At 40.5% G+C, this 23,795-nt stretch overlaps 1 protein-coding gene and 1 long non-coding RNA gene across 4 annotated transcripts in view; both read left to right on the top strand.

Annotated features, from left to right (window-relative positions):
- FAM193A (family with sequence similarity 193 member A) overlaps positions 1-7,313 on the top strand; it is a 74,337-nt gene extending 67,024 nt beyond the window's left edge. Inside the window, exons 15-17 of the mRNA XM_021395517.1 lie at positions 761-1,270; positions 3,994-4,075; positions 6,433-7,313. Coding sequence (XP_021251192.1) covers positions 761-1,270; positions 3,994-4,075; positions 6,433-6,526 — 686 coding nt within the window. The 3' untranslated portion in view covers positions 6,527-7,313. The remainder of the gene's footprint in view (positions 1-760; positions 1,271-3,993; positions 4,076-6,432) is intronic.
- Positions 9,676-23,795, top strand: part of LOC110397808 — a 37,398-nt gene continuing 23,278 nt past the window's right edge. For all 3 annotated transcript variants that reach the window (XR_002437992.1, XR_002437994.1, XR_002437993.1), the window contains exon 1: positions 9,676-12,958. This is a non-coding gene — a long non-coding RNA (uncharacterized LOC110397808). The remainder of the gene's footprint in view (positions 12,959-23,795) is intronic.

Genomic DNA, 23,795 nt, shown 5'->3' with positions numbered 1-23,795 from the left:
TTACTTAGCCTTAGTTTCTATATTTGTTTCCTTGTTCTGGCCGAGGTTCTTTTATCTCATTTTTATTCATATAGATGGGGTTCTTGCGTTGCTAGTTTCGTTTTTGTTCAGTTTTTGTGATTCTTGGGGTCTTTTTTTTGCCTTTGTTCTTCTGAGTCTTTTTTGGAGGCTTATCAGTTGGTTTTGTTTATCTTTTTTTGTTTTCCAGAGACCTTGCATTTCTCTTTTGTTTTTTCTGTGCTTCTACTTTGAGGTTTTTTTTGGGTTTTTTCTCGATTTTTTTCCTGCTGCTTGTTTTTATCTCACATATGTTGGTTATGCTGCCATAATGCGCCTTGCATTGTTCATTTCCTAATCTTTTAGAGACGTTACAGTTTGTTTTTTCAGTTTTGTGTGACTTTTAATACTTTGTTTGTTCTTTTTTTGTTTGACGTTCTGGTTCGACTTGCTGTAGTGGCCGGTGTTTTTGCTTTTTACGAGTTTTTTTAATGGTTGAGGTGGCGGGTTTCGGAAGTTGAGGAGTTTCTGCTACATTCTTTTCGGGGGTTTGAAGTGCTTCTTCAGTTGTGTGCTGTATAGAAAATGTAGGAAGATTGGATGTTTTTCGTGTGTCCTAATGTGGACGTTCTTTTTCCATTCTGCCAGGCAGGCCAGGTATCTGTTTCCTTTGTTTCTGGTGAGCTTCTTCTTGGTTCTCTTGTTGATTCGGTAAGGATGGCAGGGTCGTCTTGTTCGCTGTGTCTACGCGTGTATCACACAGGTTATAGGTCGCTTTTTGAGCTGGGTTGTGGCCTTGCGAGTGCTGTTGGTACTTTTGCCTCCGACCTGCTTTTTGCGGGAGGTGTGAGTGTGCCTGGGGGTGGGGCGGTCTTTTTTCTTGTTGTTGTTATGCTTGATCTTTGGGCTGGAGCCAACGGGCTGAGGTTCAAGCAGATTAAGTGGCGGTTTGTTGACTTTGTGCACAAGCCTGTTGGGTCCTGCTACGGGGTTGGGCTTGAGTGTCTGGCTGGTTGTGTGGTGGAATTGGACGTGGGGGTATTAGTGGTTGCTCCGCTTGGCGTGCGTCAGCAGTGTGCGCAGGTGTTCAAGAAGGCCAATGGCATCCTGTTGAACCACATAAAGGAAGAGAAAGCACTCATCACAAGTGAATCCCCTTCACCAAGTGAACAGCAGCAAAATAATAAGCTAATACTTGCAGATTCTCCTCAACCGAAAGGCAAGAACAAGAAAAACAAGAAGAAAAAAGGGGACAAAGTCAACAATTCCATTGGTAAGAAAAATGAAGTTGCTTGTTCTTTTTCTTTTTTACTGTTACTTCTTAAGTCCAAAAGTTTAAAATCTTTCTTTAGACAATGTGATAATGTAAAACAAACCCAGCTACAAAAACCCAGAGAAACTGGTGTCAGGAAAAAACTCAAGTCAGTATAACTCCATTTTGTTTTTCAGGGTGCTCACTGGTGATGCACAATCTGAAGATAACATTTTCCTTTTAAGATATGTGTATATACTTCTAGTGAAGAGATGTAGAAAGCTTTAAAGCCTGAATAAGGTAGCATATGCTACTGTTTCTGTAGGGTTTTGTCAGTTCAGAAAGCCAGTCTCATCTGTCAAGCCTTTATTTCTTAAGAAAAATTCCATATATTGAAGCGGCATGCTAAATTCCATTCTGAGCTTGTTTAAAAGCAAGGATGTTCCTCACATAGGATTGAATTTAGTCTAAAATTGGTCTTAATCTATGCACAAGGAGAATTATTGGATTCTGTTGTCAGAGTAATCGTTCATACATATTCATTTCTCAGTGGTAATAACGTAAATAATCTATGAAAATAATTAACAGGTGTAGCAAACTAATTCACTATTTTTTTATTTCCCAGTGTGAAAACTTAGTGGAATATTGTTTAATTAAAAATGTTGTTTTCTCTGTGTGAATATCAGTTTGTGGTAGGAAATAGATGTTATACTTCTGATAGGAATAATAAAAACATAGAAGTTTGAGTTCACTCAGACAAGTTGCCCTGACTTAATTTTCTTCCCAGTGTATTTTTGTTTGTTTTCTTTTCCTGAAAACGTCTAAGGCTAATGTCAAAGCTGGTGAACACATGCATTGCTAGCTGATTTGCTTTGGCGACGTGCTTGTCTATCTGCTGGTTTGGGCCACCAATCTGTTCCTGAGTGTGCATGGGTCCCTCGTGGGGCTGGTGATTGGGGCAGCTTTGTGGTACGGAAATGTCTGCTCGGAGCACACAGCTGAGCAGCAGCAGTGCACAAGTGAAGCGTTTGCTAGAATGACTTAATATTGCAGTTCACTCTGCTGTACTGCCTGGTAAGCGTGTAACACCTCAATCCTCCAGTGGCAGTCTGCGCCAGAATACAGCACTGAACGTTTTTCTCCTATACTTTAGTTCTTCTGAATGCTGTATTATTGTGTGGTTTTGTTTGCTTTGTTTTTTAATTTACAGAGAACAGTGTACCCCAGTCGTTGAAGTAAGACAAAACTCCAATCTTTTCTAGTTTTAGAGACATTTGAAGGAAACTCCTGCATACGGGTGGGTGGTTTACTGTAGGAGGAATTTAGGTCACTTCTTGCATTTTTTTTCCTCTCTCTTTCTCTGTGTGTGTATATATACACACAGAGATGATTTTTTTCTGCTATTAAAACAAGTATACTTTACAGTTTCTGAAAGCCAATGCTCAGATGTAGAAAACATAGGAAGATGATTCTGATTTTTTAAAGAGATAATTGTGCTGCTCTCTGGATCTGGACCAGGTAGCCACTTGGAGCAGTTCTGACGTCAGAACTAAAAGAAATATGGCGTAATATGCAATTTTTCTTTGGCTGTAATTTCTTAAAGATACAGGGTTTATGGACTAAACTAACAAAGGTACAAAAGATCAGCTGTGGAAAAACGTACAGGTATAGCAGAACTGAGGTAACAAAGACTTTGTTTCCAGATGAAACATTAAGCCAGCAAACATTGCTTCTGGTATGATCTTGGTTTCTTGAAGAAATAGTCCGGCACAGGATTCTGACTCCTCTTTTCAAAGAGTTTGGGATATATGGAGCACAGGGCTTTCAGGTTCTTCAGAAGTAAGTTGCAAGGCAAAGATATGTAATTTTTGAGCTGTCAGGAAAGTCTTTAGAGAAGAGTTCTCTGCTCTCATAGTTCCAGGGATTCTGGAAAGTTGTGATGTGTACTAGGTGTTCTCAGCTGTGTACTTTGAGTCTTAGCGTCTTTGGCATGTGTTCTGAGTCTGCCTCAGAAATGGGAATGGTGTAGAATATAAGGGGAGACTTTGAGGAGAAAATTCTCAAACTGATTTCTCCTGCAAATTACATTTTCTGAAGTATTTCTGATAGGAAGTACAAGAAAAAGAAATGCTGGGACAGTATAGTATACCAATAGTTACAGTAGTTGACACTTCCATTTTAGCCATGATAAAATATTAGAAGAATGTTTACAAAAGAATCCTAATTGCAAATAGCATGACTTGCACACGCAGCCTGTAATGTCCCAGAGGGGGTACTGCAGTTCTACAAAACCAGAATTCTTTATGTTTTTCCTTAGAAATACAATTTCTTCAGTCTTTCTGAAGCTGCCTTTATAGAAGCAAGGCCATCAAATTTCAGGCAGTCAAGCACGATTCATTTCCTAGCTGATTCATCACGCTCTCCGTATAATTCGACGTTTCTTGTGTGTATTCCAGGCTTTTGGCATCTTTTGCAATCCATGTGATCAGTAAATTCACTGTTAATTTGTCTCTTCCTTGCTTCCAATGTAAATCCTTTAAAGATTGCGCAGAGATAATAGTATGAGGTTGTTAAGAATTCATTTCCAATTATAAATTTGTATTAATTCAGCCTAAATATGAATAATCACTAGTCTACAAAGCTCAGACAGTTCTCAAAAAAAACATATTTAATCCAGCTTCTTCCTTTCTTTTCCCCCCTTCCTCCATGGAATCTAATGTAGTGTAATCCTTTTCCCTTTGTAGATGATGTTTTTCTACCCAAAGACATTGATCTAGACAGTGTGGAAATGGATGAAACGGAGCGAGAAGTGGAGTATTTTAAAAGGTAAGGTGCTGTAATTCCTGCAAGTAAAGCTGTTGTGGTTCTTCCAGTATGCTTAGTGACCAAATCCTAGGATCGCCTGTGTCCCCCAGGTTCTCATCAAGATTTTCAGAATATCTCCAGCTATGATTTTTTTCCTATAAGCAAAATCTGAATATTTCTTTTATTATCCACATGGATAGAATACGGACGAAGTACTTGCTAGTGTTTGGTTTTTTTAATGTAAAGATGATAAATTTTATTTAAGGTGTTACTTTGTGAACAAACAACTTTTACATTTCAGATGGTATTTTTCAAAAGGTTATTTCATGAGTTTTTTTACGTGTTTATGGGAGCTATTACTTAGGAATTTTATACCGCGCATAAAATAGAGAGAGCGCAACTGCAAATATTAGCTTGTACTAATGATAAAGAGGGGATGCTTATGCTAGCGCAGTGACAATAACAGTAAAATGAACTGATACTTGAGACTTTTTTTCCTTTTGGTTGCTTTTGGGGTTTATGCATCACATGTTATTTATGTTTAAGTTCTTCAAATAAGAGCAGACAGCTCATATGTGCATAATATAGCATGTTCTTCCGTAGAACTGTAAACGACTCAAATGTATAATCTTTAATGGTAGCTGGCTGTGCTAGTTGTCCATGAATACTTCTTGGTAAGTCTTTCATCATGATTTAAGAAAAAGCTTATAGATGAACTTTCTGCAGTTGAATAATTTAGAATCGATGGTTGCTTCACAGGACAGCTAAAGCCATTGGTTTTAAAGAATAGGGCTTTTTTGTTTTTAAAGTCAGGCTTTCCATATAGGTATAATATGTTTTCTGAACTTACATACTTGTGATAATCTGTGTGCCTGGGAAGTAATACACCTCCGAATCTTGCAATGGACAGCTGCTTCTCTGTGCTGGATATTATTTCTGTACAAAATTCGTATGTTATTTAAATCAACGTTATAGTGTATTAAAATTGAAATATCTGGAAATACATACTCTCTATTCTTCAATATGACTGAGTTGTGCCAGCTAACAGATTTTGTTCTTTAGATTGCAAGGTAGGTTTTGTAGTTGAAATGTGACATATATTAAATACTGCCAGTGAAGAAATGTGTTCTTTATGTGTAAAAGTGTGGCTGAAATTTATGCAAGAGTTTGCCATGCATGATTCCAGATGAATGGTTATAAAACAGTACAGTTATGAGTTTTAATCAATTCAATGATAGAATCTAGTTAACTTTCATCTGTTAGGAAGTGTGTGTAACCATCCAGTTTTCATGCATACCAATTTTCATGTTTAGAAGGGATGCCTGAAATGCCCCTATAAATGCTGCTCTAGGCAAACACCATGAGGACACTTTTAATAGATATCATTTAATAATTTCTAATATAATCAACAGCAAGCTAGCAACATTGCTTGTTCTTCATGGCAGTAAGCTCCACAGGAATTCATGTTTTTAGTGATTTTTGTTAATTTATCATCCTTTCTTCTTGCTTTGAAGAAGAGTGACAGATACATTATTACACCCTGACTTCAGAATTAATTTTGCGAACTGCTTCTAACTTTGGCATGGAAAGAACAAAAGAAATCTACTTCTGACCATGCACTGTACCCTTTCTATTTCTCTCCTTCTGTCTGCTCTCCTTATTTGGTTTTCAGTTCTTACAGAAACCGTGTAGCCTTCCATAGAGGGATTTTACATAGGAGTTACCTTGATGCTCTCATGGAACTACACCCAACCTCGATAAAGGACTTGAGGATGAATTAACTGTCTCTAAAACACCTGTTTCTTAGTGCACGCCAGTCTTTTCCAAAAGTTCTTCCTTAAATGTGTATTGTGTCCAGTGAATACTACTAAGTGGATTCTTTGTACTAAAGATTCTTTTTCTAGGTGTGTGGACAATTTATCTGCTGTATTACAAACATCCTTTCTTCAAATCTTTGTTTCAAAAGCAACTTTGCTATAGTCAGACTGGTGTGAGGAAAGAGTGGCGTTCTATGCCCTTGGCGCTTCTGCCTTATAAATTACCTACAATTCATTCTTACTGTTACAAGAGTTTTGGTACATACACTTATGTCAGCTCTGGTTTTAGTTAATATTCAGCAAGCTTTTGTGCTGATAAATATGCTGTATTCTTTGCTGCTTCTCTCAGTTGCTCTTGGCAATACAGTGGTGTTTAAAGTGACTAGTTTCTGATCTACATGGGTAATGGGCAAGTCACTTTTTTTAATATGTTTTTTTTAGAAGTTTTTGCCCTTCTGAATGGGAACTGCCCTTCAAAAAAGGGATGCCATCAGTGGTGGTTGTTTTTGTTTTTTTTTTAAGTATATTGGTTTCACTTTATCACTCTTTTTTTTTTTTCAGATTCTGCTTGGATTCTGCCAGACAGACAAGGCAGAGACTTTCCATCAACTGGTCCAATTTTAGCTTGAAAAAAACCACCTTTGCTGCACATTGAAATGACACAATATGGGGAGGGAATCCTGCAGGAATCAATGAACGACAGCTCCACTTACCTGTCCTGCTGTGCTGAGAGCTTCTCTGGTCTTGAGCCAGTGCTGCCTTGCCTTGTCCCCAGTGCTGTGTGGATCTGCACTGAACCCTTTGGCCTGATAATTCTTGCGGACTGAAAAATTGCCACTTTCTACCTGAATTTGTTAGCTTGTGTGCTTGTAGTCTGTGAGTGAGACTTACTTGATTGTAGCTGTATGCCGTTGGAGATGAAACAATAGCTCTTTTCCATCTCCTTCTGAATGCCTTGGCCTCAAAGACTTTAAATTGCTTAGGCTTGGGTGGAGGCCAAAATACTAGTTTGCATCATCTGCAGTGGCTCCTGTCACTTCTGCATCTAGCTATGTTTTGTCATTCTGACTCCTGACAAAGGAATGGACCTAGTCAGTTGTGCTTTCATCTGCTCCAAAATTCTCCTGACATGACTTCATGAAAAAGAGGCTCTTACGGGACAAGTATTTCCTCAGTTCTTTCACAATCTACTGTTTAAGAGTGTACAAGTTACGCTATTTGTGTTTTGATTTTTTTTCCTGACTTGTAGCCAGCTTGTGTAAGAATACTTGCAGAATGAGAAAATTTAAAAAAAAGAACAGTACTCACACTATCGAATCTGTTATAGAGTGTATAATTGTATTAACACTGAAGCCTAACTGGCTACTTTTTTAACATATTGTTAAGTAATATTAAAATCATGTCTTTCTTTTTGAAAGATGGAATACATTAGTATGGCAGAAGACCTGTGTCTTGCTTTTTTCTGCTTGGGTGGGGTGAGGGAAGGAGCAAACGTACTTGGATGGGAATTGGTATTCTAAACTAAATCTAACCGTCTTGTCAGAATCGGTCAGTGAGTGCTACTTAATTTGAGAATGTTTCTTTAGGAACGCTTGTTTTCCACCTCACGTGATGGGAAAAAAAACTGTCTGCTAGTGCAACAAAGATTCCTGCTGAATGCTGGAGTTGTTGGTGAATTCTGTGAATTACTATAATGCTTCTATTTTAATAGATACTTTGAGAAACAAGGTAATACAAATATTTCCGATGTCATGTTAGTGTAGAAATGAAGTAGGTAGGCTCGGTGTTACTATTGTGTAAGTATTTAACAATTTAATGGTGTTTTACAGGTTGTATAGTATTTTGGTCTTGATCTGTGTAAAGATAGAAAACTTAGAAAAGTTTTTCTGATACTCTACTGTTTAGAATAGAGCTATGTTTCATTTGAATTACCATATTTACCTAAATTATAAGGCCAGTCTTCCATTTTTATTTTCTTTACAGAAAATAGAACTTCCATTCAGTATATATTTGAAAGGGCAGTGCATTTTCATAGCCCGCTAGCTTCCTTCTCCAGAACCATTCCCACTTTTTTTCTTCTGCTTGCTAATATATTTTGTGATACAGCTGCTGGTCTTGAGACTAATTTGCAAGACACAGTACAGCTACACTTGGCTTGAGACTTGAGAACATTGAATGAATTGCTGCTTGCATTTCCCCTTTAAGGCCAAAATGTAGCAGGAGGATTGGCTTGGCTACAAACCACTGAGATACCTGCAATTTTGTATCCCTCTTCTGCCAGTCCTGGAGCTCCCGTCCTAGTTTGTGCTGCTCGTCCATAATATAGTTGCTCAGTTTGCATCCAGTTATTGTAGGTAGATGAATTTTCAGTCTTCCTTGTGTAGAGAAGGGGATGATACAATACACATTATCGAATGATTGACCTGGGGCTTAAAGGGGAAAACCTTTTTGTTACTCTTCAGGTTCAAGTTGAGGAAAAAAGTAAAAGCATAGCCTATTTCATAGAATCATAGTATGGCCTGGGTTGAAAAGAACCTCAAAGATCATCTTGTTTCAACCCCCCTGCTGTGTGCAGGGTCACCAACCACTAGATCAGGCTGCCCAGAGCCACGTCCAGCCTTGTCTTGAATGCCTCCAGGGATGGGGCATCCACAGCCTCCTTGGACAACCTGTTCCAGTGCGTCACCACCCTCTGAGTGGAAAAAATTCTTCCTAATATCTAAGCTAAACCTCTCCTGCCTCAGTTTGAAACCATTCTCCCCTGTCCTATCGCTATCCACCCTCGTGAACAATCAATCCCCCTCCTGTTTATATGCTGCCTTCAAATATTGGAAGGCCACAATGAGGTCTTCCTGGAGCCTTCTCTTCTCCAAGCTAAACAAGCCCAGTTCCCTCAAACTTTCTTCACAGGAGAGGTGCTCCAGCCCTCTGATCATCCTGGTGGCCCTCCTCTGGACTCGTTCCAGGAGCTCTGTGTCTTTCTTGTGCTGGGGTCCCCAGGTCTGGATGCAGAACTCCAGACAGGGCCTCACAAGAGCTGAGTAGAGGGGGACAATCACCTCCCTCTCCCTGCTGACCACTCCTCTTTTAATGCAGCCCAGAACATAGTTGGCCCTCCGGGCTGCCAGCGCACACTGCTGGCTCATGCCCAGCTTCTCATCCACCAAGAACCCCAAGTCCTTCTCTGCAGGGCTGCTCTCAAGGAGTTCTTCCCCCAGTTTGTATAAATCTGGGATTGCCTTGGCCCAAGTGCAACACCTTGCACTTGGCCTTGCTGAACCTCACTAGGTTCTCATGGGCCCACTTGTCCAGCCTGTCCAGGTCCCCCTGGATGGCTTCTCTTCCCTCCAGTGTGTTGACTGCACTGCTCAGCTTGGTGTCATCTGCAAGCTTGCTGAGAGTGCACTTGATGCCATCATCTATGTCATCGATAAAGATGTTGAAGAGCACCGGTCCCAGGACTGAGCTTTGGAGGACACCACTCCTGACCGGCCTCCACCCTGACATAGAATCATTGATCACAACCCTTCGGCTGCAACCAGCCAACCAGTTCTTAATCCATTGAACAGTCCATCCTTCAAATCCATACCTCTCCAATTTGGAGAGAAGGATGTGGTGAGGAACCATGTTAAAGGGTTTGGAGAAGTCCAGGTAGATGACATCCATCGCCCTCCTCCCATCCACCGATGGCATCACTCCATCATAGAAGGCCACCAGATTGGTCCAGCAAGATCTGCCCTTGGTTAAGCCATGCTGGCTGTCTCGGATCACCTCTTTGCCTCTTATGTGCCTTAACATGTCTTCTAGGAGGATCTGCTCCATGATCTTCCCAGGCACAGAGATGAGGCTCACGGGTCTGTAGTTCCCCAGGTCATCCTTTCTCCCTTTCTTAAAAATGGGAGTAATGTTTCCCTTTCTCCAGTCACGAGGGACTTCACCGCCTCACTTTCTTTTAATGGAGTATCGTAACATATAGTGGAGTAACTGAACATTTTTATTTACCTGTGCTGGAGGAATAGCATCTCAAACTTAAAAGCTAGTAACTATGCCACTGAGCTTTTGTTGTCTCTGCAAACACTGTGTGCTGTTCAAAATACCTGCATCAGTTACTGGGGAAGAGTGAGCTTTGCTGTTTCTTGGGACCATTGAAACTTGCATCTCTTGCAGCCTGAATTAAGTCTTAGTTACATAAAGGTTTAGATGTTTTTAATAGGCACAGCGACTGTGAAAAATGCTATTAAAACACCTGAAGCTGAGTGTCTTGGAAATCTTTGCAGGCTTTCTCAGTTCTAAACTATAACACAAGGTGGCAGTGTATGTCATTACTAGTACCTTCGATGTCTGACCTAAAATTGGGGCACGGAGTGGAAAAATGAGTTGATGTCATGTGACCAAACGATGGTGCAGATTCCATCTTCTCTAGATTAGGAAAGCTTTGAAGAATATTGAGTTATTTTTAATGGTGCTAGAAAGCACCTTATAGTTTCCGCTAATAAACTGGGAAAAAAGTAGTCTTAATTTTTGTTAACAAAGATGTTATGAGTGACACGTGACTATGACATCCTTTTCTTTATTTTGAAATCTTTGATTAGGAGAACAGAAGGAATTCTTGTGCAAAGGGAATATATGTCTGCATTAATAATCTTTTCCAAAAATAACTGCCTGAAGCTTCATTGTGTGTTAATCAGTATAACTGATGTGATTGCATGCAGTGCACAGAAAGCACATAGAACAAATCTGAGTGGATCTGGTGTCGTTGCACCTTGATAAGAACTTAAAGGCAAGTCATGACTTTCTCAGTTCTTAATGAAGTAAAGATAAGTGCAGAGCGGTCTGGGAGCCACGAGATTGAAAAGTAATAAACTCAGTTCTACGAGTTTTGTGGCCTTGGGCAAATGAGTTAATTACTGCCACTTTATTCATTAAATGGTTTTAATAAGGACTTGTTGAATTATGAGCATGTTTCTCTAGTGCCCAAGTAGTGCTGTGGAATCTGTTTAAATGCAGTGCTAAAACCTCTTATTGGACACAGAAATGCTTTGTGACTTCAGTTGTGTTAAATCTAGATACGGCAGATTCAGATGTAACTTCCAGTAGAAGAGACCTCTACAAATACATTATAATCAAGTAAATTTCTCGCTTTTGCTGTTTTCTGAGGTAACTGTTGTTCAGAGGAAGGTTTCTTCTCTCTTTTCTTTTCTGTTTTTCCAACTGAACCAAGAAATAACACCAGACCTCTGGCATCATTTCTGTTCTTCATATTTGTGTGTTTAGTTTCAGCTTTGCTGCAGCTTTTAGATGTATTGTTGGGCCTCCTCCAGCTCAGTGCTTAGAGATATGGAAGTAAGTATCTGTTGATACAGTCAATCTACGTAAGCTGATGAAAAATGCATCAGGTAAAGCTTTGTTTTTCTGTAACTGTACTGTCCAGAAGAAATGTTAGTGTTCTGCTTACAAAGATGGGAGTTACAAATGGGATTTTCAAGTGGATAGTGTCCAATTTCTGTCCTGTGACTTATAGAAATGGTAAAACAAAAAGAGAGAAGGTATATATTGACCATCTACTCTGAGTTTTTTCCAGTGTTTTTTTTGTAAACCTTCTACCAATCTGAATGTATTTTTTATCAGAAATATGTAATAATATTGTTTCAGTAGCTATCCTTTATGCAGAGCCACCAAGAGAGCAGTTGGTATGAAATCTGGATTTGTAACCTAAATGTTCATTCCAGTACATCTGTGATAGAAGTACAGCAATCCACAAATCTGCACAGATGCAACATAGCACGAGGGAGCAACTTGACAGTTCTTGTCTAGAAATCATTAGAAGACTAACTTCTGATGAGCACATGGTAATCTTGTGTCAACAGCTGCCTTCGTTTTCCTCACTAGTTTTCCTGAAAGGTGAACAATGAACTCAAGCCAACATCTTTTTGACAGGCCCTAATAGCAATAAAATGATCAATATCAAAGTCAAAATATCAAATGCGTTAACTGGCAAAGAACGTATAGGAAGCTAACATTTTTGCTAGAAAATACTTATATCCAGCTTGTCATTATTATAAAAGAAAGCGGTAGGCAGGTGTAGTACCCACAGAGAAAAAAGGGTGCATAGTATTATATAGTAAAATTAATAAAATACTGTAGTGATGAACTCGTATGTGATTATCTGCGACTTACATTATGTGAACTAGCATGCATTCCACATAAAGTATGTCACAGCTTATGCAAGTTTGATTTTTCTGAGGGAAAGATGTCTAGGCTTGCTTTCCAATTTTGGTTTCCTCTAAGCAGACTGTTGACTCAAATCAAGTTAACATAATGGTTTGGGATGGTAGTCTTGTGCATGCAAGCAGCATGATGTTGTCTAAGGTTGCTTATTTCTTATGACTAAAGTTACAGGATTTAAATCCAGGGCTCTGGAGTGGCAAGTCAGGATGTTGAACTCATCAGACCAGATAAGTTTATTGTTGCCTGCTGTTGCTTCAACAGATTGCATGCTGCAAACCACTCATCTACATCAACTTACTGGAGAATGATTCTTTGTTAACTGTCAGCACCTAATAAGCAAAGCCCTTTCCTTCCAAGAAAAGAAAAAAAGCGGGGGGGGGGGGGAATCAAGTCACTCAAAATCAGGTATTTGGATATATATCTCACACAATCTGCGTTCAGGACATTTTAGAACTTTTTTGTCCATTTGTTACTTGACCACTGACTGGATTCTACAGAGCAGCTAAGAGCAATTAAGTTGAGGTTTTCTGATTTTTTATTTGTCTTGTTTTCACAGAATCAGATTCACAGAATGGCTGAGAGTAGCTGGGACTGCTGGGTTGCTCTGGTCCATCTCCTGTCTTCAACAGGGCCACCCAGAGCAGGGTGCCCAAGCCCATGCCCAGGAAGCTTTTGAAGCTCTTCCAAAGGGAGACCTCACAAACACTTTGGGTCCCTGTGCCAGCTCTCCACTACCTGCATAATAAAGAAGCATTTCCTGATGTTCAGATAAACTGGAGCACTGAAGGATCTATTCCCTCTGCCTCTTGTCCTGGCGCTGGGCACAACTGAGAAGAGTCTGGTTCTGTCATCCCTTCAGGTATTTATAGGCACCGAGAAGTTAAGGGCGAGTAAGAAATAAGAAATAGCCAATTTCTAAGAGTAACAGTTCCTCTTGGAACAACTTTAACAGACTAATGGGGAAAGACAAATTTTATACAGCTTTTCTTCACCTTATTCACTGACATATGTTGATTATATCAGGGTATAAGTTCTTTGCTCTAGTGAGTGAATTTTCATGACTGCAAGCGAGACCGCAGCTCTTCAGTCCTGATGAGTGTGAAAGATATGATTGCTTGAACTGTTTCTTGAAAGTGGGAATAGTGGTACTGTTGCCTTCCTCTCCTCTGTCATGCAATGTCATATTTTTTATTTCTTAATTGAGTTTACTCTTACTTTCTATAGCAGCCAGCAGAAAAAGTCTTTGCCTCCTGGTTAGCAAGTGAACAGACTCTTCTATTTGAAAAGCATAATAGAAACACAGCTTGCTGCCATTCATCTTATGTGCAGCTTCTACTTGCATCTTTCTTTGTCATCCGTCTTACAAGCTTTTAAAAGGTAGTCATCCTTCTTGATTCTCTGAGGACATGCCTGAAAAGTCCATTTAAAGAATTGATGAGCCTTTTCAATAATGTAACTGGGTTGCATGTCACTTGCCCAAGCCATTTGTGGTCTACAGTGAAACTGTTCCAGTCATTCATTGTCGCAGCTGCCTTTGAGCCTGCGTCATTTACATTGATCATACTTTACATATTTTACCAGGTGGGGAAAATTTCTGAATGCTTTTCTGTAGAAAAGCTTATTCTTTTGATACTAAGAGTACGTTCTTTGAGTGAGAGGTATCTTCATTGTGTAAAATGGAGCATTGACTGTACATTTTCAAAAATGAAATAGATCTGGGAGTACCTGTTGTTTCTGTGTAATCCTGTGTGAAGCTGGCCTAATGTTTATAAGCGTATGGAGAGTGGGTGAGAACAGAATTAAGGCAAAAAGGCTTAAGTCTGTTATGTAATGTGTTGCTCCTTATCTGAGCTATAAAGTGTTTAACACCTGGCATAGGAATTTGTCAAACAACCTGCAAGAAGTTTTGAATACATCACTTATCTGCTCAGGACTATATCTTACTGCTTTGTAAACTGGTAGAAAAGCATTATTGATAGTTGCGCGCTGGTGAAAGTATTTAACATAATGCACATGTAAAGTTGCAAGAAGTTTCAAATGCTAGTGAAATTCTCTGATGAGCTGTAGCAGGGGTTGCAATTCTACAAAGGGAGATGAAAAAGTGACAATTAAGCAAGTCAGTGTACTGATTGAGAGGTATGACGAGTAATTCTCAAGCAACATCAGAAGTGTTAAACTCTTGCAAAATATTTCTTAATTTCAGTTCAAAGACCACCAGTTGTGATCGCTATAGTAATGGCTTTTCTGAAAATCTTTTTTAACCTCTCTTAACCATTGGGCAATCAAAATGTGCCACAGCTGAGTTACTGGAGAGAGCTGGCATCTTCTTGTTTGGTCTGAATTTGCAGTCTCTTGCTTTTGTTACTGGTAGCTGGAGTGTTGTTTTTTTCTTCCATTCAAATACTTTTTTTTTTTTTTTTTTTTTACATCAGTCTATGCTTGTGCAATGGGAACACCGCTTCTGCATGCTTTGGAACATCTTAGGCATAGAAACTGAGGGGTCTTGAATGGATTAGGCCTGGGCAGAGATGTCCTAGTTCAAGATATTGCCAAAATCTGCATGGTGATGCATGCAAGTAGACTAAACACAGAAGAGAAGACTCAGTATGAATTACCCTTATAAAGGTATGTTTGTTTCTCGGTGTCAGTCTTTTAAATAATGTTGTGTAGAGGTAGGCCTGCTTTCCAATTCCGTTTTCTCATACCAGCAATACGTGACTGTGTAAAGGTACAAGATTGTGGGAGCTGGAGCCCAAATACAGTCTTAGATGGTAATCTCTAGACTTAGCTGGGTGATTCTGCTTATTGGTCAGTTTCTTGTTTAAACAAACAAAAACATGTATGTATTCAAACTGGGAGATTATCATCTCTACCTTAGATTCCTTTTTTTTATAGCAGTTGACGATCTTCATAGTTTTCAACTTCTGGCAATACAAATTCACCCAAACAAAAGTAGCCCAATGAGGAAACAGTGCAGCTGGTTGAGAAATTGTGGAAGTGATAGTGTTTTGAAATGACTGAGGAGGAGAAAAACAAAAGCCTAATGCATTTTGGGTATGGTCTGGAATGCCTTCTGTGTGTTAGATTGCAGGAGATAATGCAACGTAAACGAGAAAAGCATGAATGTTACCTATTTCAATTACGTTTATGAAAATTGATGTTCTGTTTCAGTGTGTGATTAAATGGCCTAGCAGGTCTGTGGTCTTAAAGATAACATTGTTTTAAATGTGTTGAGTTTAAACATTGCACAGAGATGCTGACTTCAGATCCTACTTCCTCTTTATATTTTTCTACTTGTAGTAACATTATTTTGTAGGCCTAAACTTTATAAAACCCATTATTTCATGGCTATGTTCAACAAATGTTGTGCACTGCTCAACTTAATTGTATCTTCTGTGAGAACCAAAATGAGGTAGCTGTGAGTAAATGAAGAAGGGGAAAAAAGATATTTTAAAAAAAATTCTAAAATGTACACAAAAGGATTTTTTCCATCATGAGCTCTTTAGTAGTTCCTTTTTTTTTTTGAATTCTAACTTGATTTGTAAAGCATGTAGGAACTTTTAATTTTGAGTGCAAGTTTTTATGACTACGGCTTTTTGGAAATGTTGCTTTATTCTGTTAGAGGACAGATTTAATCCACTTACTTTCTGAAATAGCTTTTGCTTCAATCTGCAGACAGTGTTTCTCGTTTACTATTACCCCTGTAATTCAGTGGCTAATTGCCAAACTGAGATTTGATCTTTCATTGTAGTAATTACTAATGAATAGCTGTTTAAAATGTCTCCAAACTGACTCTGATTTCCCAGACCAGTGTACAACTGGAATAGCTGGGGCAGGAAAGAGGTGACGCACTTTCTTCCTTCTCATAGAAGAAGCAGAGTGCAAAGGGGAAAATGGCTTCACCCAAGTTGCTATGGAATTCTGAAACACTTGGACACCAAGCCCAGTTCTCCAGAGGTCCATAGTTGTGGCTGGATTACAAGCCTGACTTACATTGAGAGAGCTTGTACGGGCTCTGGATTTAAAAATTTTAAAAAGAAAACAAAGGTGATTTTGCACAGCGTAAAGCATTTGAGCTTTTGGCTATGTACTGAATGTTCTGTTCTTCTGTGCAACTTAAACCACCACATCCCAAGCTGTCTCAACAGTTGTTCCTTCTTGCTTTTAACAGACCTTATGGCTGAGGTTCTCTGAAAATACTGATGAAGAAATTGGGTTGTGTAAGCAATAATGTGTTGTGGAGGCTTTGTGACAATAGTACTTAAGAATTAGTACTATGTTTTCTAGTTTCTTTGGTTAAACTTCTATCTCACGCATGCCTGTAAGGCTGCCATAGCGCTTCTTATCGTGTGTGGACAGACGCTCGGCTAAAACCAGATGAAGCAACCTCTGCCATAGTCAGACCATGTTACGAATAAGCTTGATAGGGTCAAAATGAAGTAAAGTTCCTGGCTGTTCTCTACGTGGTGCTGTTCTTTATGTGGTCGTAGATGAGATAAAGGGGAGAGGATCTGGTGTTTTTTCAGCTCATTCATTCCAAGCATAGTAGTGGCATTTCATGTGCTGGAGGAGGTAGTCAGTGAGGTGCTTAGGAACTGCTGATTTCCTGATCTTCTGTCGTCTCATAAAGATTTTAATAAAGCAGGAAGCACGTAACTCAAAGCTGTGACCAGGCAGTAGTCCGAACCTCTAGAGCTTTCTTTTTCTATGTGTCTTTCATCTCCTTCTCCTAGTTGTAGTAATTTTGTCTTTACCACGTCAGGGAATGAGGTTGATTTGGTTGCAGTTTTCCCTGTCACCACATTTCTTTGAGGGAGTGGGAGCTGTGAAGTTATCTGAAAACTATATATCACTGTTCTACACTGAAAGATGTTTTAATCATTATTAAATAGGTTTTATGTCTCTGAAGGATTCTTGTTCTCTTGAGCACAGAAGGGAGGTATGGGGGAAATTTTCATCTGAAAGATGTGTCATGCAAATTTTTAGTAGCAACTGTTAAGTGAGGTGATAGGAGCATTAAAGGCTAATTAATGGTGTGGGTTGCATTCTGGGGTCAGTACTGCATGGATTTAGCTGCTACAATATCACCATCCTATGTACAAAGAAATTACGACTTACATCTTAAATACTTAGGAAGCAGTTTAGCTACGGTATAAACATGTTTTCGAGCAGTAATTGTCTCCTGTGTACAGTGGCAATGATATCTACCCATTAGAAATGAATTTCCAAGAAAGCACGTGACTTATTTTGCTCACCTTACTTTCTCCAATAGAGAGAAACTAAGAACTTTCATTAGAAGCAGTAGGTTTTGTATTGAGTGAGGATCCTTGTTTCATAGCAGATGTATTCATTTGCATAGAGTGGGCTAATTTCATATGATTGGCTCAGAATGGGTTCATCTAATTCAGTTACTAAATCTGCCATTTCCCTCTGAGAAGAGTAGAGAGAATTGAAATCACCTTTTGCTGTACTAACACGGGGGAAGGAGACAAGGAATATGCAAATACTTTGGCAAGTGTGTTTAGGCATCCTGGTCTGGAGGGGTAGCTTTATTCCAATAGAATGAAAAGTTGCTTCTTCAAGCTTTTTATTGAGAATTCAGTGTGAAATTTGACATTTATTTACTTTTTTTTTAAAGAGAAAAAGTCTTTCATTACCTTGGATTTTATAGAGTGTTTAGCTGAGGAAATAATCATCCTTTTATCTAGCAGTACAAGATACTGGATACTAGATTTCTGTAAGGAGTGTGTGATTCTTTTAGATGAAGAGTTGCCATAATCTGAGCAGAAGATGTAAGTATACTGATTGCTTTGCGTTTGCCAAAGTGGGGTTACCAGGCTTGCAAAAGCTGCAAGTTTTTCAGGAATGATGAGACCCAATGGGTAACATGAAATGTTTGAGTACCTTTTGATGAAGTCGTGATGCTCACGGCAGTGATCTCCTATTTGCCCTTTGTGTAACCAAGGAAGTTTGGTTACATTGTGGAAGCTTCATCTTTAAAATACAGTAGGTCTGAATACCAGCTGTTGAAACCACAAGAGTAATTTGTGTGGATCCTATCCTTCTGGAATCTGGAGATTATGTACTGTTCTTCCCATACGATGAGTTGCTGAAATCCTTCTGCTCCCTTTTCAGTAGCATTCTGGCAGTCCCTAGTTGAAAGTGCTGCCCCGGAAAGGAAATGCTCTGTCCGTAGTGAGAGTGGTGTGGCCTGTACAGAAGTTCATCTCTGCAGCCAAGTGAGCTTCCTGTTTATGTTCACAGTCATCTTCTGCAGTCTGCAGTTGCCAGCAGTAGAATGCTTTTTCATGAATAGAGATCAGCATCAGGACTATTTCAAACTTCATCCAGATTTTAAATAACTTCATTTTCTTTGTCCCTGTCATCCCATGCATGGTGTCTCAGTATATATATCTCAAAGGGCAGATAAGAAAGCAGATGAGCTCTTTGAGCACAGCAGCTGTGTTCTGGAGGGGACAGGAGAACAACTGACATGTCAGTTCAAACAATAAAAATACCCCCAATGCAGTTTGCTATTCCTACCCAAGTATATGAGGCAGACAACTGGACATCAAAAAGAGTACTATAAATTCTGCCTGGCTCCTCAAGGCTTCTAGCCAGGAGAGATGAGAAAAAGAAATGACAAAATAGAGTAGTTTTATGAGTTTGGCTGGAATTCTAATTGTACTTCTCCGTGTTAATTAAGAAAATGGATGTTTAGCACAGATCAGTGAAGACAGGTAATGTCCTCTAGAGAGCATTACCAGCTGGACTCATGGCACAGCAGAGGACAGCAAGGTGATTACAGGTTGGGGAGTGGAGTGAGAGCAGCTGTGCTGAGCATCCTGTGCCCACTCACTGCCAGCAGGGCTGGGGCTGGCTGCTAGTGGTGCTTTCGGGCAGCATGGGAGGGTGGTTGGGGAAAGTCTACACCCTGCGGAGGCTTTGGCTACCGCTCATCAGGAAACGGGCATTTTGCAGAGGTTTTGGCTTCCCTTTCAAATTTTGAACTTCACTCAATTCTGTATGACTCAGTCTAGTTTGACAGTTCCAGGAGATGCACTTAGGCCATGCATGTTGCAAGATGCCAAGTCACCACATCCCTGCCTACTGCATTTGTGTGCTGGCCTGATTGCAAACACAGAGCGTGGGCTGCAGTTTTCTCAGTGATGGTGAGCCCTGAAATCTGTTAGGGCAGTGAACTGCAACACGTTACATAGAATCGTAGAATATCCTGATCTGGAAGGGACCCAAAAGGATCATGGAGTTCAGCCCCTGGCTCCATGCAGGCCCACACAAAATTCAAACCATGTCTCTGAGAGTGGTGTGCAAATGCTCCTTGAGCTCTGGCAGCTCGGGGCTGTGCCCACTGCCCTGGGCAGCCTGTTCCATGCCCACCGCCCTCTGGTGCAGACCCTTTCCCTAACCCCCTCCTGCCCCTCCCCTGTCACAGCTCCATGCCGTTCCTTCGGGCCCTGTCGCTGTCACAGAGATCAGAGCTCAGCGCTGCCCCTCCGCTCCCTGTGAGGAGCTGCAGCCGCCATGAGGCCTCCCCTCAGCTCCTCTGCTCTGGGCTGAACAAAACAATGGGCCTCAGCTGTTCTTCACACGTCTTGCCCTCTGAACTCTTCCCCATCTTTGTAGCCCTCCTTTGAATGCTCTCTAATAGTTTTATGTGCCCAAACCTGCCCCCCATTGCTTGAGATGAGGCCACACCAGGTGATATCAGGAACTTTCCTTGTGCGGACTGCGTGGCTATCTCCAGCTCTGTGGTGCACTCTCAAAGCTGCTGCATTACTTGGCAACAGATGATCACAAAGCTAGCTTCCATTTTACTGGCGAAAAATGTTACTTGGTGACAGGGGGAATTTTAACTCTGAATGCTGCATGTGTTCCTATTTGTATTGCAAGCCTTGAAAAGCTGGAGGTTCTCTTCAGTCAGAGGCTGAAACCAGAAAAATCTCAGAGTAGGAACACAGGATAGGATAATTCAGAAAGGACTTGTGGAAGTCTCAATGCAACTGTTCAAAGCAGGGTTAGCTTTGAGAACAGATCTGTTTATCTAGATGTTTATCCAGTTTGGCCTTAAACCTTTTAGGATGGAGGCTGCAACCTCCATTTGCAGCCCCTTGTATGATTTATTAGTTGTAATAAATTGGCATTTTACTAACTGTTATTCATTTTCTAGCTTTAATGCATTTTTTCATGTCACTGTGTTTTCTGTTTATATATATATTTTTAAAAAGGCACCTATGAAAGTTCTGAGTGTGTATTAACTCATACTGTTGAAGGATTTGCAAGTGAAGCAGCACGCCCAATTCTTCATTTTGTTTGTTCTCTCCCCACTTTTTTTTTTAATCTTCACTATCTTTACCTACTTATTTCTTCTCTCATGGTTCCTCATCTATCCCTATGATTTTGGTAGAGGAAGGACTGTTTTTCATGTATTCTGGGCTGTTACTGAGATTGTTTTAACACCTTTTAAGTATCTGTCAAACCATTTGATGTTCCTTCTAGTGAGCTAGGTATCACCTAAATTCCTGAGGAACTGAAGGTTGGAACAGTGAGATGAGGATAGAATCCAGATCTCCTGTTTCTAAATCAGCAACTTTCCTTGACAATTTGTATTCAGATAACTTATGTCTACTAATAAACACTGGATGGTCAAGTTCCTGGTTTAGCTCAGTCTTGAGGTAGAGATTCTGTTCTTACGGGAGGTTACACTATGTGACAAAACAGTGTTGTAAGCATTGTGGTAAATGTTTATTCTCGTCAGAATAGTGTTGTAACTGGCATGCAGTGTGATATGTTTGTCGATGTTGTTGTGGGCGGTTCTTTGTTGACACAGAATATTGTTCCACTTCGGGTACATCGTGGATGTTTCAGGCCTTTCCCTTTTCTGACCTACACAATCTGTGTGTTACACTAAGAAAATGCTAAATAAATGGCATTGGGTTTTCCCTGGCTGAAATTAGTTGTTGACCTTAGGCTCCTATAAGCAACATTTACTAAAAGCCCCCGCTAATTTTCCTGGTGGGCTTAAGGAGCCTCTGAACAGCTTTTTGTGAGTTAATGTTTGGAGGAGGAGTGGAAGGGATGGTGTGAATTTGCTGCATTTGCAGTGCAGGCTGATGGTTACTTGAATGAGTGGACTTCCTGATTCAGAGGTAAAGAGTGAATGGTCTCTCCTCATAGTTTCATTTTTATTATAAAAGGTACTTGAGCAGCTTAGTGGTGTCTGTGGCCCTACGCAAGTGCTGCCTAAACAGTTGTTTCCATTGCTTGCAGAAAAAGTCCAGCTGCCACACCAATGGGAAGTTGAGGCTTTCAGTTCATTAAAGCAAGCATCTATGAGTGCATGTACTCAGCTGAGAATGTTGCAGGGTCAAGAAGGGTCTGAAAAAGACTTCAACTTTAAAAGCTTCCATTGTCTGAAGATACACACTGTTCCAGCTCAGCTGCCTCCTGCCGTAGCACTGGGAGTAAGTGTGTAGTTGCAGCAGCCTTGCTTTATTGCTTGACCTTGCTTTATTTAAAAATTAGAAAGGGGAAAGAAAAAAACAAAACGATTGCTTCCAGTGTTTGCAAGATTGCAGTGAATTTGGAACATGTGCAGGCAATTATCTTGCTGGTGGTTCAATTGAAGGGCCTGAGAACTGATGAGATATTCCTCATATTTTTATTAATTTTCCTAGTTTTTGTCTGGTTTGTTCCCTTCACTGAGCTGATGTTCCTGTATTTTCAGGTTAGCTCCTTCAAACTGGTTATTACTGTGATGTAAAATTAATATGATGTAAGTAGTTTTGAAAGGTAGTCTTGTATAGTCACTTTTTTCACCCCTTTGCTCTAATGGTTACTTTGGCATTACATCAAAATACTGCAGTTTTACAAAGCAGCAGCAGGATGCTGACGACTTGTATTAAGAGACATTTTCTACGTTAACAGTTGCATCCAAGCCTTAAAGGAGGAGACTCTGTATTATTGGAAAAGTTAGCAAAAACAATGAGTGGGATTGGGCATCTCCCACATGAAGGTTGTTATTCCCTTTTTGTCCTAAATGAATTTGTTATTTTACTGTTTTGATAGAGCAAGCATGTATACAGCTTCAAGGGTTAGGGGCCTTTCAGTATAACAGTATTATGTGAATAAAATTTAGCCACCAGATCTCTGATGTCAACCCTTGGTGATGAGGGGAAGCAATGATATTAACAGTTTTTCTGATATCAATTAATGATAAAATAATGGAATGGATGGAGTTGGAAGGGACCTTTTAAAATCATCCAGTTCCAACTCCTTTGCCATGGGCAGGGTTGCCAACCACTAAATCAGGTTCTGAATTAGGTGGCTGAGCACCCCATCCATCCTGACCTTGAATACCTCCAGGGATGGTGCATCCACAGCTTCTCTGAGCAACCCATTCCAGTGCCTCACCATCCTCTGCGTAAAATTTTTTCCTCTTAACATCTAACCTAAATTTCCCCTCCTTTAGTTTAAAACCATCTCCCTTTTTCCTATCACTATCAGGCAGTGTAAAAGTCAGTCTCCCTCCTGATTATAAGCTCCTTTCTAGTACTGGAAGGCCACAATGAGGTCTCCCTGGAGCCTTCTCTTCTCCAAGCTAAACAAACCTAGCTCCCTCAGCCTTTTTCCATAGGGAGAGCTTCAGCTCTCCGATCATCTTTGTGGCCCTCCTCTAGACTTGCTGTAACAGCTCTGCATCTTTTTTGTGCAGGAGGCCCCTGTCCTGTATGCACTACTCCAGTTGGGCCTCACAAGGACAGAACAGAAGGGAACAATGTCCTCCCTGCCGTGCTGGCCACCCCTCTTTTAATGCAGCTCAAGATACTGTTGGATTTCTGGGCTGCCAGCACACACTGCTGGCTCATGTCCAGATTTTTCTCCACAGATCCCTGAAGTCCTTCTCTCCAGGGCTGCTCTCAATGAGTTCTCCCAATCTGGAGCACAGGCCTTATGAGGAGCGGCTGAGGGAGCTGTGATTGTTCAGTCTGGAGAAGAGGAGGCTCAGGGGAGACCTTATCGCTCTCTACCTGAAGGGAGGTTGTAGAGAGCTGGGGGTCGGCCTCTTCTCTCTTGTAACTAGTGACAGGACAAGGGGGAATGGCCTCAAGTTGCACCAGGGGAGATTTAGGCTGGACATTAGGAAATTCTGCTTTTCTGAAAGAGTGGTCAGGTGTTGGAATGGACTGCCCAGGGAGGTGGTTGAGTCACCGTCCCTGGAGGTGTTCAAGAAACATTTAGATATAGCATTGAGAGACATGGTCTAGTGAGGTTATTGGTGGTAGGTGGATGGTTGGACTGGATGATCTTGTAGGTCTTTTCCAACCTAGCTAATTCTATGATTCTATGATCTGTAGGTATACCTCGCATTGCCGTAACCTGTGTGCAACACAGTGCTCTTGGCTTTGTTAAACCTCATGAGGTTCTTGTAGGCCCACTTCTCAAGCTTGACCCAATCCCTCTGAATGACATCCTTTGCACTACTCAGTTTGCTGTTGTCCACAAATTTGCTGAGGCTGCACTCAATCCCACTGTCTGTGTCATTGGTAAAGATGCTGAAGACCACCAGTCTGAAGATAGAACCACTGGGGGACACCACTTGTCATGGCCTCCACCTGGATGAAAGCCACTGACCACAAACCTCCAGCCATGACCATCCAACCAATTTTTCATCCATT

This window comes from Numida meleagris, chromosome 4 (assembly GCF_002078875.1).
Source record: "Numida meleagris isolate 19003 breed g44 Domestic line chromosome 4, NumMel1.0, whole genome shotgun sequence".
Lineage (NCBI taxonomy): Eukaryota > Metazoa > Chordata > Aves > Galliformes > Numididae > Numida > Numida meleagris.
Note: the sequence above shows the minus strand (reverse complement) of the source record. Positions and strands in the feature narration are given on the sequence as shown.